The sequence below is a fragment of the Hylobates moloch genome, unplaced genomic scaffold (assembly GCF_009828535.3).
Source record: "Hylobates moloch isolate HMO894 unplaced genomic scaffold, HMol_V3 SCAFFOLD_12, whole genome shotgun sequence".
Lineage (NCBI taxonomy): Eukaryota > Metazoa > Chordata > Mammalia > Primates > Hylobatidae > Hylobates > Hylobates moloch.
Window position 1 is genome coordinate 9,753,078 of NW_026652287.1, and position 15,458 is coordinate 9,768,535.

Consider the following 15,458-nt stretch of genomic DNA (forward strand, 5'->3'; position numbering starts at 1 on the left):
TTGAGGATACAGTGAGCTGTGATCGCTCCACTGCACTCTAGCCTGGGCCACAGAGCAAGACCCTGTCTCAAAAAGAAAAGAAAAAGGAGGGAGGCTGGTCACTTGAGGTCAGGAATTCGAGACCAGCTTGGCCAACATAGTGAAACCCCCACCTCTACTAAAAATACAAAACAAAATTAGCTGGGCATGATGGCATGCACCTGTAATCCCCCAGCTACTTGGGAAGCTGAGGCATGAGAATTGATTGAACCCACGAGGCAGAGGTTGAGGTGAGCTGAGATCGCACCACTGCACTCCAGCCTGGGTGACAGCAAGACTTAGTCAAAAAAAAAAAAAAAAAAAAAGAGGGGGAAGGGAGGGACCAGAAGACTGGAGGGCCAGGGTAGGGCTGATCCCCCATTCACCAGGTGCCTCGCTGTGTCTGGCCCTGAGCTGTCTCCCTTTAAGAAAAACCAAGGAAGCTGGCCATCCTTTGTGAACTGAGCCTCAGAGAGGTTAAGCATCAGCCCATAGGTGGTGGCATGGAGCATGGTTGTGGGTGGGGCGTCCGTGCCATGCAAGCCAGGCCCCCACTGTCCCCGCAGATCCAGCAGGCCATCCACGGCAACCTGCAGAAGCACACGGTACTCATCATCGCGCACCGGCTGAGCACTGTGGAGCACGCGCACCTCATTGTGGTGCTGGACAAGGGCCGTGTAGTGCAGCAGGGCACCCACCAGCAGCTGCTGGCCCAGGGCGGCCTCTACGCCAAGCTGGTGCAGCGGCAGATGCTGGGGCTTGAGCCCGCCGTGGACTTCACAGCTGGCCACAAGGAGCCTGCAGCCAACGGCAGTCACAAGGCCTGATGGGGGGCCCCTGCTTCTCCCAGTGGGGCAGAGGCCCCGGTGCCTGCCTGGCAGATGTGCCCACGGAGGCCCCCAGTGGTCCCTCGCTGCCCTCCGAGCCCAGGCCTGCAGCACTGGACGACGACCTGCCATGTCCCATGGATCACCGCTTCCTGCATCTTGCCCCTGGTCCCTGCGCCATTCCCAGGGCACTCCCTACCCCTGCTGCCCTGAGCCAATGCCTTCACGGACCTCCCCAGCCTCCTAAGCAAAGGTAGAGCTGCCTTTTTAAACCTAGATCTTACCAGGGTTTTTACTGTTTAGTTTGAGGCACCCCAGTCAACTCCTAGATTTCAAAACCCTTTTTCTAATTGGGAGTAATGGCGGGCACTTTCACCAAGATGTTCTAGAAACTTCTGAGCCAGGAGTGAATGGCCCTTCCTTAGTAGCCTAGGGGATGTCAAGAGACTAGGCCTCTCCCCTTTACCCCTCCAGAGAAGGGGCTTCCCTGTCCCGGAGGGAGACACGGGGAACGGGATTTTCCGTCTCTCCCTCTTGCCAGCTCTGTGAGTCTGGCCAGGGCAGGTGGGGAGCGTGGAGGGCATCTGTCTGCCATCGCCCGCTGCCAATCTAAGCCAGTCTCACTGTGAACCACACGAAACCTCAACTGGGGGAGTGAGGGGCTGGCCAGGTCTGGAGGGGCCTCAGGGGTGCCCCCAGCCCGGCACCCAGCGCTTTCGCCCCTCGTCCACCCACCCCTGGCTGGCAGCCTCCCTCCCCACACCCGCCCTTGTGCTCTGCTGTCTGGAGGCCACGTGGATGTTCATGAGATGCGTTCTCTTCTCTCTTTGGTGGATGGGATGGTGGCAAAGCCCAGGGTCTGGCTTTGCCAGAGGTTGCAACATGTTGGGAGAACCCGGTCAATAAAGTGTACTACCTCTTACCCCTAACCTGACTTCTACTTGGGCCAACTGCCTCATCGCCCAGTTAGGTTTTTCCACCAGACCACGGCTCTCCTCTGAGCCCTCTCTGGTGGAGTTGCAGAGAGACTTTGGGTGGTCCAGGGCCTCCCCCTGTGTCTGGGAGCCCCATCTGCACTCCTCCCATCCCAGAGTCTCTGGTGTAGACATTCCTGTCTGCCTGTCTCCAGGGGGATTGCACGGGGGATAGAGACGTTGCCTTGAAATCCCTGAGGCCTCTGCGCTTCCTGGGACAGCTGAACTGAGGCCCAACAAATGCCACCTGTTCTTTTCCATTGGGGCTCAGGCACCCAACACCCACCCCAATCCATGCAGCAGAGAAATATTACCCAGCAGGACAGCTCAATCAGCAGGGAGGTTTGGGCCTGGACACAGGAAGACCCCTGAGGTGGTTATTCTTACTTGCTGAATTGTGAAGAAGTCTGGGGTCCCAGGAGGAGGGCCCTGTGCCAACTAGTAGAGTAGTATTTCAATTTTTTTTTTTTTTTTTTTTTGAGACAGAGCCTTGCTCTGTCACCCAGGCTGGAGTGCAGTGGCACAGTCTTGGCTTACTACAATCTCCACCTCCCAAGTTCAAGCGATTCTCCTGCCTCAGCCTCCTGAGTAACTGGGACTACAGGCACTCACCACCACACCCGGCTCATTTTTGTATTTTTAGTAAAGATGGGTTCACCGTGTTGGCCAGGCTGGTCTCAAACTCCTGACTTCAGATGGCCTGCCCACCTTGGCCTCCCAAAGTGCTGGGATTATAGGCGTGAGCCACCGCCCCCGGCCAGCCTTGTCTTTCTCTTATAAAAGCACTTGTCATTGGATTTAGAGGCCACCTAGATAATCCGGGCTGATCTCATCTAGTGGTCCTTTGCATCTGCAAAGACCCTTTTTTCCAAATGTGGTCACTTCACAGGTTTAGGGGTTTGACAAGGGAAGCTTTTGGGGGCCACCACTCAGCCTGCTACAGAGGGGAACTTGCAACCTTGGTTGAAGTTAACCTCAGGTCTTCCTTTTTGATTTTAGGAAGCAGAGGGAGTTAAGTTTTCAGAGACTTAGCATATCTTCAGATGTTTCCAGAGAAGTTGGAAATTCCAATTTTCATGTGAGATCAGCTGTTTTTTATGTATTGGCTCAAATTACTTTGACAAAACCGAGGACCAACAAAGCACATGTGTAGAGGTGGTCTCCAGCCTGTGGGTGTCTAGTTTGCAGCGTTAGTGTTGGACATTCCTGTTCTGCAAAGTCCCTCCCAAGGGGCTTCCTGGCGCCAGCCCAGCCCCGTTCCAGTCTCAGCTCCTCTCCCATCTGCCTGTCTCTTCTCATCTCTGCACTTTCAGGCTGAGAATTCCAGATTCTTCTCCCTCTCCTATGGAGTTAGCCCCAGCGCCTTGATTTGTAAACCCACACCCAAAAGTATGCCATAGGCAGACAAAAGAACCTTCCAGAGACCAAACTAGCTTCTCTTTAGGAGGTACATAGGAGTTTTAAAAAAGTAATGTTTAGGCCAGATGTAGTGGCTCATGCCTGTAATCCCAGCACTTTGGGAGGCCAAGGTGGGTGGATCACGAGGTCAGGAGTTCAAGACCAGCCTGGCCAACATGGTAAAACCCTGTCTCTACTAAAAATACAAAAATTAGCCGGGCATGGTGGCACACTTCTGTAGTCCCAGCTACTCGGGAGGCTGAGGCAGGAGAATTGCTTGAATCCGGGAGGCAGAGGTTTCAGTGAGCCGAGATCGCGTCACTGCACTCTAGCCTGGGTGACAGAGCGAGACTGTCTCAAAAAAAAAAAAAAAGTTTAATTTTGAAATAGTTTTAGATTTACAGAAAAGTCACAAAACAATACAGAAAGTTCCCTTATGCCCCACCCCTGTTTCCTGTTCTCTTAAAATCTCATAGTACTGGAGTACATTTGTCACAACTAGGAAACCAACACAGCATGTCACTATCAGTGAAACTGCAAGCTGTATTTGTGTGTCACTAGTTTTCTCACTGATGTCCTCTTTCTGTTCCAGGGTCCCACATTACATTTAAGGTAGGAGTGTTTTTGTTTGTTTGTTTGTTTGTTTTTAGAGACAGGTTCTTGCTCTATTGCCCAGACTGGAGTGCAGAGGTGCTATCACGGCTCACTGTAGCCTCAACCTTCTGGGCTCAAGTGATCCTCCCACCTCAGCCTTCAGAGTAGCTGGGGCTACAGGTGCACATCACCATGCCCAGCTAATTTTTTCTTTTTCTTTTTTTTTTTTTTGTAGAGACAGGCCTTGCTTTGTTGAACAGGCTGGTCTCGAACCCTGGCCTCAAGCAATCCTCCCACCTTGGCCTCCCAAAGTGTTGAGCTTATAGGCATGAGCCACCACGCCTGGCCAGAGGTATCATGTTTTCTTTCGTTTGTTTTATTTTGGCGGGGTTTTTTGTTTTAGTTTTTGAGACAGGGTCTCTCTCTGTCATCCAGGCTGGAGTGCAGTGGCACGATCTTAGCTCACTGCAACCTCTGCCTCCCTGGTTCAAGCGATTCTCCTGCCTCAGTCTTTTGAGTAGCTGGGACTACAGGCGCCTGCCACCACACCCAGCTAATTTTTTTGTGTTTTTAGCAGAGACAGCGTTTCACCATCTTGGTCAGGCTGGTCTTGAACTCCTGGCTTCAAGTAATACACCTGCCTCAGCCTCCCAAAGTGCTGAGATTATAGGCGTGAGCCACTGCGCCCAGCCTAATGTTTTTAAAATTGTTTTTATTGCAGCAACATGCAGATAATATAAAACTTATCATTAGTGACATCTAGTACACTTATGATATTGTGTAACCATCATCATTATCTAATTCCAGGACATTTTCATCACCCTAACAGAAAACCCTATACCCATTAACAGTCACTCCCCAGTTCTTCCTCCACACAGACCCCGGCTGCCAGCATTCTAAAATCTGGCTCTGCAGATTGGCCCCTCTGGCCTTTTCATGTACATGGAACCCTATACTATGTGGCCTTTCGTGTCTGGCTTCTCTCATCATGTGTACAAGGTCCAACCATGTTGTGGCGTGAATCAGCACTTTATTCCTTTTTATGGCTGAATAATATCCTATTATATGGCTATACCCCATTTTGTTTATCCATTCATCCGTTGATAGATATTTGGGCTGTTTCCACCTTTGGGCTATTGTGAATAGTACTGCTACTAGTGCTGCTAATGGTGGGAACATTCATGTTTTGTTGTTGTTGTTGTTTGAGGCGGAGTCTCGCTCTGTCGCCCAGGCTGGAGTGCAGTAGCGCAATCTCGGCTCACTGCAAGCTCCGCCTCCAGAGTTCATGCCATTCTCCTGCCTCAGCCTCCAGAGTAGCTGGGACTACAGGTGCCCGCCACCACGCCCAGCTAATTTTTTGCGTTTTTAATAGAGACGGGGTTTCACTGCGTTAGCCAGGATGGTCTCGATCTCTTGACCTCGGGATTCACCTACCTCGGCCTCCCAAAGTGCTAGGATTATAGGCGTGAGCCACCGCGCCCAGCCCAACATTCATGTTTTTTTGTGGGAGTTTGCTTTAGCCTCTCTTGGGTAGATGCCTGGGAGTGGAATTGCTGGGTCCCATGAGAACTCTACGCTCAACATTTTGAGGAACTGCCAGACTGTGTTCCACAGCGGCTGCACCATTTTGCATTCCCACCAGCAATCCATGAGGGTTGCAATTTCCCCACATCCTCACCAACACTTGTTATTTTCTGGTTTTGTTTTTGTTTTTAATTATCACCATTCAGGGCCAGGAACAGTGGCTCACACCTGTAATCCCAGCACTTTGGGAGTCTGAGGCAGGCAGATCGCTTGAGCCCAGGAGTTCAAGACCAGCCTGGGCAACATGGTGAAACCTCGTCTCTACTAAAAAATCCAAAAACTAGGCCGGGCGCGGTGGCTCACGCTTGTAATCCCAGCACTTTGGGAGGCCGAGGCGGGCAGATCACGAGGTCAGGAGATCGAGACCACGGTGAAACCCCATCTCTACTAAAAATACAAAAAATTAGCCGGGCGTGGTGGCGGGCGCCTGTAGTCCCAGCTACTCGGAGAGGCTGAGGCAGGAGAATGGCGTGAACCCGGAAGGCAGAGCTTGCAGTGAGCCGAGACTGCGCCATTGCACTCCAGCCTGGGCGACAGAGCAAGACTCCGTCTCAAAAAAAAAAAAAAAATCCAAAAACTACTAGCCGGGCGTGGTGGCACACACCTGTGGTCTCAGCTGTTCATGAGGCTGAAGTGGGAGGATTGCTTGAACTCGGGAGGTGGAGGTTGTGGTGAGCTGATATCATGCCACTGCACTCCAGCCTGGGTGACAGAGTGAGACTCTGTCTCAAAAACAAACAATATAAAATTGTCACCATCCTGGTGGGTGTGGAGAGTTATGACTTTTAAAGCTGACTTTTTTCTGTTACAATTAATTTAGCAAATGTCACTGTCCTCCTTCTGTCCCACACAGTGTGCTGGGTAAACCAGGAGAAAGTAATTGCAGTCGAGGGCTTTGGGGACAGCACAGTTGGCCAGAGAGACAGACGAGGAAACAAGCAGGGATGAGAGAGAATGAAGAGGAGCACGGCGCCCCAGGGCTGGCTTAGTCCTGGCGCCAGGACTTAGTTTACTCTGTCATTGTTTCTTTCCCACATTAGATTTTGTCTTGGTCACTGCTGTATTCCCCAGTGCCTAGAACAGTGGCTGACACATAGTATGTGCTCAGTAAACAGCCATTAAAGAAATGTTTGAGCTGAGCATAGAGGCCCATGCCTGTAATTCCAGCTACTCAGGAGGCTTAGGTGGGAGGATCGCTTGAGTCCACGAGTTTGAGGCTGCCATGAGCTATGATCGTGCCACTGCACTGCAGCCTGGGCCACAGAGCATGACCTTGTCTCTACAAAACTTGAAAAAGAAAGGAATGATTGAACTCTTGGACACACTGTAACATAGTGTGAAAACAATGAACACAGTCCAATCACCTCATTTAACAGACAGGGAAACTGAGGCCCAGAGAAAAGAAATGACTGCAGGGTTATAAATGTATTTAGCAGAATGGCCAAGGCTGGAACCCAGGTCCCCACACTCCCTGCTGCTGCCTTCGTCTGGAGAGTATATTTCAGTTTCCAACTTGCCAGGGCTAAAGACGACCCCGATCCCAAGAAGACGGCAGACTCAGCCCAAGTCAATGGCTGAGGCAGCTGCTGAGCCATGAGAGGTCTCTGAAGTGCCCTGGGGTCCTAGGAGCCCACAGGGACCCTGGTGATGACTTCAGGGTGAAGATGTGCACAAAGAACCTTGCGAGGCAGAGCCTCTTCCCCATGCCCCCCGCTGTCTGCTGCAGCTCCCCTGTCGACTGGACTGGTCTGTGTCAACCTCGTCCTGTGTCGGCAGGTTCAAAAGCCGTGCCTGAGAAAACGGAAACAGCACAGAGGAGGGTTAAGCCCAATGGCCCTGGCTCTTCAGGGTTTTGTTCCAGAACTTTTGGGATCATAAATCTCTTTGGAAATTTGATGAAAATTCTAGAAACTCTCCCCAGAAAAATACCCATACACATAAAGCATTGTATGCAACTTGTGGGAAATGTGTGGTATTTTACAATTCCTCTGTCAGGGGGCCCTGAGTTAAGGACCGTTGCTCCACTGGGATTAACAATTAAGAATTTAAGAATTAGCCAATAAGAAGTATTGGTGTGGCCGGGCGCCGTGGCTCACGTCTGTAATCCCAGCACTTTGGGAAGCCAAGGCAGGCGGATCATGAGGTCAGGAGATTGAGACCATCCTGGCTAACACAGTGAAACCCCGTCTCTGCTAAAAATACAAAAAAAATTAGCCGGGCGTGGTGGCGGGCGCCTGTAGTCCCAGCTACTCGGGAGGCTGAGGCAGGAGAATGGCGTGAACCCGGGAGGCGGAGCTTGCAGTGCGTGGAGGTCGCGCCACTGCACTCCATGGAGCCTGGGCGACAGAGCGAGACTCCGTCTCAAAATAAATAAATAAATAAATAAATAAATAAATAAATAAATAAATAAATAGTATTAGCGTAAGGCAGAGCACAGTGGTGCACGCCTGTAGTTTCAGCTCCTCAGGAGCCTGAAACAGGAGGATTGCTTGAGCCTGGGAAGTTGAGGCAGCAGTGAGCCATGATGGCGCCACTGCACTCCAGCCTGGGCGACAGAGTGAGACCCTGTCTCAAGAAAAAAAAAAAAAAACGCTGAGCACTGTGGCTCACAACTGTAGTCCCAGTACTTTGGGAGGCTGAGGCAGGTGGATCACTTGAGTCTAGGAGTTCAAGACCAGCCTGGGCAACATAGTGAGACCCCCATCTCTACTAAAAACTTAAAAAAAAAAAGAAAGAAGAAGAAAAATTAGCCAGGTGTGGTGGCGTGTGCCTATAGTCTCAGCAACTCTGAAGGCTGAGGTGGGAAAATTGCTTAAGCCCAGGAATTCAAGGCTGCAGTGAGCCCATAATTGCGCCACTGCACTCCAGCCCGGGTGATAGAGCGAGACCTTCTCTCTAAACAATAAAATAATAATAATAATAGATTGGAAGCCTACACAACCAATTCATGTTGGAGTTTGTCTGGGTATTGAAGACAAAAGCATGAAGATATGCAATACCTTACTTCTTTAAGAATAAAAATAGACTTGGCTGGGTGCAGTGGCTCACACCTGTAATCCCAGCACTTTGGGAGGCCAAGGCAAGTGGAACACTTGAGGCCAGGAGTTCGAGACCACCTTGGCCAGCATGGCAAAACCCATCTCTACTAAAAATACAAAAATTAGCCGGGCGTGGTGGCACATGCCTGTAGTCCCAGCTACTCAGGAGGCTGAGGCAGGAGAATCACTTGAACCCGGGAGGCGGAGGTTGCAGTGAGCCGAGATAGTGCCACTGCACTCCAGCCTGGGCAACAGAGTAAGACTCCATCTAAAAAAAATGAAGTCCGTATTTCTAAAAAAAAAAAAAAAAAGACTCAGAGCAAAGAGAGGAAATCGTTAGCAATGGCTAGTCCTGAGCTGAGCAGTGGGTACTATGTGTTTGTTATACTGTTCTATGTACATTTCTGAATACTAGAATTTTCTTCAGGGGTAGGGGAGGGAACACTGTAAACAAACTAAACAAACCCTGGCATGATAAGTGCTGCTGTGTCCCAGGAAGACTTCCTGGGCGAAATAGAAAGCAGCTGTTCTGACTTCTGTTGACTGAAAATAGCAGTCGTTAAGCCACCCAACAGCAAGCCAGTGCATCCGGCTGAGAACCTGGCCCAGACCTGAGCGGCCGGCCTAGCGTCTCCACCTCCTGCCTCCCTAGCCGCCTCTATTCAGTGAGCCCAGCCTGAAACAGGGGCCTGGCATTCTAGACAATTCCACAGAGAAGAAACTCTGGAACCCAGCACTGACACAGCCATTACTGCTGACCATTTGTTTCTGGCCCCAGGTAAGGAAGCTGTTATCATTTCAAATAATACAGAAAATTTTTTAATTTTTTGTTTTGGCAGAGGGAGCTCAGAAGGAGGTTAATTCTTTAATGTTTGCTTTTTGTTTTGTTTTGAGAAGGAGTCTCTGTCTCCCAGGGTAGAGTGCAGTGGCGCGATCTCCGCTCGCTGCAAACCCCGCCTCCCATGTTCAAGCGATTCTCCTACCCCGGCCTCCCGAGTAGCTGGGATTACAGGCATGTGCCACCACACCCAGCTGATTTTTGTATTTTTAATAGAGATGGGGTTTCATCATGTTGGCCAGGCTGGTCTCGAACTCCTGACATCAGGTGATCCACCTGCCTCGCTCTCCCAAAGTGCTGGGATTACAGGCGTGAGCCACTGTCCTCAGCCAATGTTTGCTTTTTAAATTGTGGTAAAATACACATAACATAACGTTAACCATTGCATTTATTTATTATTGTTATTTTTTAGAGACAGGGTCTTGCTCTGTTGCCTAGCCCGGAGTGCAGTGGTGCCATCATAGCTCACTTCAGCCTTGAACTCCTGGGCTCAACTGATCCTTCTGCCTCAGGCTCCTAAATAGCTGGGACTACAGGCCTGTGCCACCATGCCTGGCTAATTTTTAGATTTTCTGTGGAGACAGGGTTGTCGTTATGTTGCCCAGGCTGGTCTTACGCTCCTAGTTTCAAGCGATGCTTCTGCCTCGGCCTCCCAAAGTGCTGGGATTACAGGTGTGCCCCATCATACCCAGCCAACCATTTTAAATTGCATGATCCAGAGGCATTAAGCAGACTCCCAATGTTTCCTTTGACGTTTAGCAAGCATATTTATTATCTCCTTAGATCTGAACGACCAGCCTGCAGATATCACAACCAAGATGGATTGGTGATGATGATGATGATAACTATTCAGGTATAAAACATTTTCAGTGCAGCAAACACGAGTGTATGTACTTTATGTGATTATTTTTTATTTTTTATTTTTTTGAGACGGAGTCTCGCTCTGTCACCCAGGCTGGAGTGCAGTGGCGTGATCTCGGCTCACTGCAAGCTCCGCCTCCCAGGTTCACGCCATTCTCTTGCCTCAGCCTCCTGAGTAGCTGGGACTACAGGCGCCTACCACCACACCCGGCTAATTTTTTTGTATTTTTAGTACAGACGAGGTTTCACTGTGTTAGCCAGGATGGTCTCCATCTCCTGACCTCATGATCCGCCCACCTCGGCCTCCCAAGTGATTTTTTTTTTTTGACAGGGGTCTCACTCTGTTGCCCAGGCTGGAGTGCAGTGGTACGATCTCACCTCACTGCAACATCTGCCTCCCAGACTCCAGTGAGCCTCCCACCTCACCCTCCCAAGTAGCTGGGACTATAGGCATGTGCCACCATGCCTGGCTAATTTTTTTTTTTTCTTTTTTGTAGAAACGGGGTTTCACCATGTCACCCAGGCTGGTCTCAAACTCCTGACCTCAAGTGATCCTCCCACCTTGGCCTCCCAAAGTACTGGGATTACAGGTGTGAGCCACTGTGCCCGGCCCACTTTATGTGACTTTAATGCCTTTAATCCTCACAACAAGTCTATGAAGCAGCTACTACGGTTAATGCAGTTTTTTCAAAAAAGAAAAATGAGGTTAAGTAACCTGCAAAAATTAAGTGGCACAGCACTAGGAACTGAACACAGGCAGCCTGAACCCTGACCGGAGCCCTTAACCTTTTCCCTAGACTGGGGACAGGTTTATATGCTTATCTAATCTCCACCCAAATTATTTTCCACCTTTGCCTTTTTTTTTTTTTTTCCTTTGCAGTTGTCACTGAGGGCTGCCTGTTGCACCTCAGGAGCTGGGGATAGTAAAGGAACAGGAAAGGGCTGAGAAAGAAGCATCGCCAGTGGTTTCTCTTTCCTGGTTTTTATTCTTTCCTCAGAGAGGAGGAAGTTGACCATTTAAACAGGTGAGTTGGCTGGGCATGGTGGCTCACACCTGTAATCCCAGCACTTTGGGAGGCCGAGGTGGGCGGATCACGAGGTCAGGAGATCGAGACCATCCTGGCTAACACGGTGAAACCCCGTCTCTACTAAAAATACAAAAAATTAGCCGGGCGAAGTGGCAGGCGCCTGTAGTCCCAGCTACGCAGGAGGCTGAGGCAGGAGAATGGCGTGAACCCCGGGGGGCAGAGCCTGCAGTGAGCCGAGATCGCGCCACTGCAGTCCAGCCTGGGTGAAAGAACGAGAAAAAAAAAAAAAAAAAAGAGAGAGAACCTCCATCTACCAGGCACTGTGCTAGGCTGTGGGTCACAGTGGAGACTAAGAGGTCTGAGATCACCTACATCCTACTGGGTAATAAACCCCAGCTGGTGAAAAGATGGCGGCAGACAAGAGCGTGATTTGGGAGAGGGGCACTGTTTGAGCTGGGGTGGTCTGGGGAGGTGATATGGGAGCTGAGCCCTGAATGACAAGGAGGTGCCAGCTTTGAGTATCTAGAGGAAAGAATGTTCCCAACCACAGTCTGGCACTTCCTCAAAAAGCTGAACGTGGACCTGGGCACAGTGGCTCACAGTTGTAATCCCAGCACTTTGGGAGGCTGAGGCGGGAGGATTGCTTAAAGCTGGGAGTTCGAGAACAGCCTGGGCAACATAGTGGGACCCCATCGCTACAAAAATTAAAAAATCAGCCAGGCGTGGTAGTGCACACCAGTGGTCCCAGCTACTTGTGTGGCTGAGGCAGGAGGATCCTTTGAGCTCAAGGAGGTTGAGGCTGCAACGAACTGTGATGGTGCCACTGCACTCCAGCCTGGATGACAGAGTGAGACCTCATCTCTAAAAATAATAAAATAAAGCCAAAAAGTACAAACAATCCAATGTATGAATGGATAAACAAACTGCAAACCGTGGCATGCGCATACTGTGGGGTATGATTCAGCTGTAGAAAGGAATGAAGTACTGGTACATGCTATAACATAGATGGTCCTTGGAAGCATTATGCAAATGAAAGATGCCAGGCAGGGAAGGTCACCTATGGTATGATTCTTTTTATATGATATATTCAGAAGAAGCAAATCTATAGGGATAGAAAGCAGATTAGAGGTTACCAGGGCATGGGGAGGAAGGAATGGAGAGTGACTGCTTGCTGGATACAAGATGTTTTTTACGGGGTGATGAGAAAGTTTGGAGGCCAAGGTGGGCAGATCACGAGGTCAGGAGATCGAGACCATCCTGGCTAACACGGTGAAACCCCGTCTCTACTAAAAAATAAAAAAATTAGCCGGGCGTGGTGGTGGGCGCCTGTAGTCCCAGCTACTCAGGAGGCTGAGGCAGGAGAATGGCGTGAACACGGGTGGAGCTTGCAGTGAGCCGAGATCGCACCACTGCACTCCAGCCTGGGCGACAGAGTAAGACTCCGTCTCAAAAAAAAAAAAATCTGACATAGCTGATTCCATCTTTGCCTCTAACCTCCAAGCTGTCCTTGTTCATTCCTGAGCATAGGCCAAGCTAACTTTGGTAGGAATTTAGTTTATAGTTTAATCTTAAAACAAGGATGAAAATAGCCCTTCCCAAAACAATCCTTTCCTTGCTTGGAGATCAAAACTGCCCTAGTAAAACTAGCAAATTAGCCACAAGGGTAGAAATCACGACTCAGAGCCAGGCACCGTGGCTCATGCCTGTAATCCCAGCACTTTGGGAGGCTGAGGCAGGTGGATCACTTGAGGTTGGGAGTTTGAGACCAGCCTGGCCAATATGGTGAAACCGTGTCTCTACTAAAAATACAAAAATTAGCCAGGTGTGGTGGTGTGCACCTGTAATCCCAGTTACTCAGGAGGCTGAGACACAAGAATCACTTGAACCCAGGAGGTGGAGGTTGCAGTGAGCAGAGATCGCATCAGTGCACTCCGGCCTGGGCGATAGAGCAAGACCCTATATATATAAAAAAAAGAAATTATGGTTCAGGAATTGTGTAGCCAGAAGTCACAAGATTCATAACCTCCCCAGTTGCTCCTAGAGATGATATCACTATCATCAAGCCTAAGATTGGTGTTTGAGATGTTCCTTTTTAATCAACGTTGACCAGGTTGGCCTCGAACATGTAGCCTCGCCTCCCCGAGTGCCGGGGCAACCGGCCTGAGCCACAGCGGCTCCCTCGAGGTGTTTCTTAGACCCTACATTCTGATGGACCAATTGGCGCCACCCAGACTGGTAAACTGGCTCAACTGGTCTTGTGATCCCACCCAGGAGCTGAGGATGACAAGAAGACAGCTTCAACCTCCTGTGATTTCATTCCTGACCCAACCAATCAGCATTCCCGTTTCCTTAGCCCTCTACCCACCATATTATACTTAAAAAACCCTAGTCTCCAAATTTTGGGGGAGACCGATTTGAATAGTAAACTCCCATCTTCCACTTGATTGGCAGTGTGTTTAGTAAACATTTTCTCTACGGCAACACCACTGTCTTGGTAAATCAGCTCTGTCTGAGCAAGGGGCAAGAAAACCCCGTCGCGTAATTGCAATCCCACATTACATTACATTTATTTATTTATTTTTGAGACAGGGTCCCATTCTGTCACCCAGGCTGAAGTGTGGTGGCACCATCTCAGCTCACTGCAACCTCCACCTCCCAGGTTCAAGCGATTCTCCTGCTTCAGCCTCCCGAGTAGCCAGGATTACAGGTGCACGCCACCATGCCTGGCTAATTTTTGTATTTTTGGTAGAGACGGGGTTTCACTGTGTTGGCCAGGCTGGTCTTGAACTCCTGGCCTCAGGTGATCTGCCCGCCTCGGCCTCCCAGAGTGTTGGGCTGACAGGCGCCCGGCCCCACATTACATTTAGTGGTCATGTCTCCTTAGTTTCCTCCCGGCTGTGACAGTTTCTCTGACACTTTTTGTTTTGATGACCTTGACTGTTTTGAGCAGCACTGGTCAGGGATTTTGTAGGTTGTCCTCTGCTGGGATTTGTTTGATATTTTTCTCATGATTAGACATGGTGATGGGTTTTGGGGAGGATGCCATTTTCATCAAATCCTATCAAACGCACACGCAATCATGATGACCTGTCACTGTTGACGTTGACCTTGATCACCGCTGAGGTCATTCATGTTGATCAGGTTTCTGTACTGTGAAGTCACTCTTCCCCCTTTCCAGACTGTGTCCCTTGCTTTTTTTTTTTTTTTTGAGGCAGAGTCTCATTCTGTTGCCAAGGCTGAAGTGCAATGGCTGATGCTGGCTCGCTGCAACTTCTGCCTCCTGGGTTCAAACCATTCTCCTGCCTCAGCCTCCCAAGTAGCTGGGACTACAGGAATGCACCACCAGACCTAGCTATTTTTGTATTTTTAGTAGAGACGGGGTTTCACCACGTTGGCCAGGCTGGTCTCAAACTCCTGACTTCAGGTGATCCGCCCGGCTTGGCCTCCCAAAGTGCTGGGATTACAGGCATGAGCCACTGCGCCTGGCCCAGACTGTGTCCTTTGGAAGAAAGTAGCTATGTACCATCCATACCTGAAGCATGAGGAGTCATGGAGACCTTTAAAATGATAGATCAGTTCCTCTCACTTCTCTGATTCAAACCCTCTGACAACTTTTCCCTGCCCTAAGAGTAAAGCTGACCTCCCAGGTCCTGGTGGCCTGGCCCTACTCCCACCCCTAGCCTGGTCTCCTGCCACGTCCTCCTCATCACCCACCACATTCCAGCCACAATGGCTTGCTTGCCTGCCTGCCCTCCCTCCCTCTTGCTTTCTTTTCTTTTACTTTCTTTTCCCTCCCCCCTCCCTCTCTCTCTCTCTTTTTTTGACGGAGTTTCGCTCTTGTCGCCCAGGCGCGATCTCGGCTCACTGCAACCTCCACCTCCCGGGTTCAAGTGGTTCTCCTGCCTCAGCTTCCCGAGTAGCTGGGATTATAGGCATGTGCCACCACGCCCGGCCAATTTTTGTATTTTCGGTAGAGACGGAGTTTTACCATGTTGGCCAGGCTGGTCTCAAACTCCTGACCTCAGGCAATCTGCCCGCCTCAGCCTCCCAAAGCTGAGATTACAGGCATGAGCCACTGCGCCTGGCCACACTGACCTTCTTTCCTTATGTCAAACATGCCAACCTTGTCCCCACCTCTGGGCCTGTGCATAGCTCTTCCCTCTGCCTAGAACCCCCTTCCCTAATATTCTCATGGCCAGCTCCCTGTCATCATCCAGGTCTCTCTCTACCCAAATGTCTCCGCTCCTGGGGGAAATCCTGAACCCCTTAGGAGTGTTCACCATTTTGGTTTTTTTTGA

The 15,458-nt window shown here is 50.1% G+C and overlaps 2 protein-coding genes across 6 annotated transcripts in view; both read left to right on the forward strand.

The window, feature by feature from the left end:
- ABCB9 (ATP binding cassette subfamily B member 9) overlaps nucleotides 1–1,767 on the forward strand; it is a 46,238-nt gene extending 44,471 nt beyond the window's left edge. For all 5 annotated transcript variants that reach the window (XM_032168390.2, XM_032168391.2, XM_058425679.1 and 2 more), the window contains one exon: nucleotides 585–1,767. In XM_032168390.2, coding sequence (XP_032024281.1) covers nucleotides 585–845 — 261 coding nt within the window. In that variant the 3' untranslated portion in view covers nucleotides 846–1,767. The remainder of the gene's footprint in view (nucleotides 1–584) is intronic.
- A 9,365-nt stretch (nucleotides 1,768–11,132) lies between these two features.
- The window catches only part of VPS37B (VPS37B subunit of ESCRT-I), a 55,397-nt gene continuing 51,071 nt past the window's right edge, over nucleotides 11,133–15,458 (forward strand). Inside the window, exon 1 of the mRNA XM_032168418.2 lies at nucleotides 11,133–11,157. The gene's annotated coding sequence lies outside the window, so the exon portion shown is untranslated. The remainder of the gene's footprint in view (nucleotides 11,158–15,458) is intronic.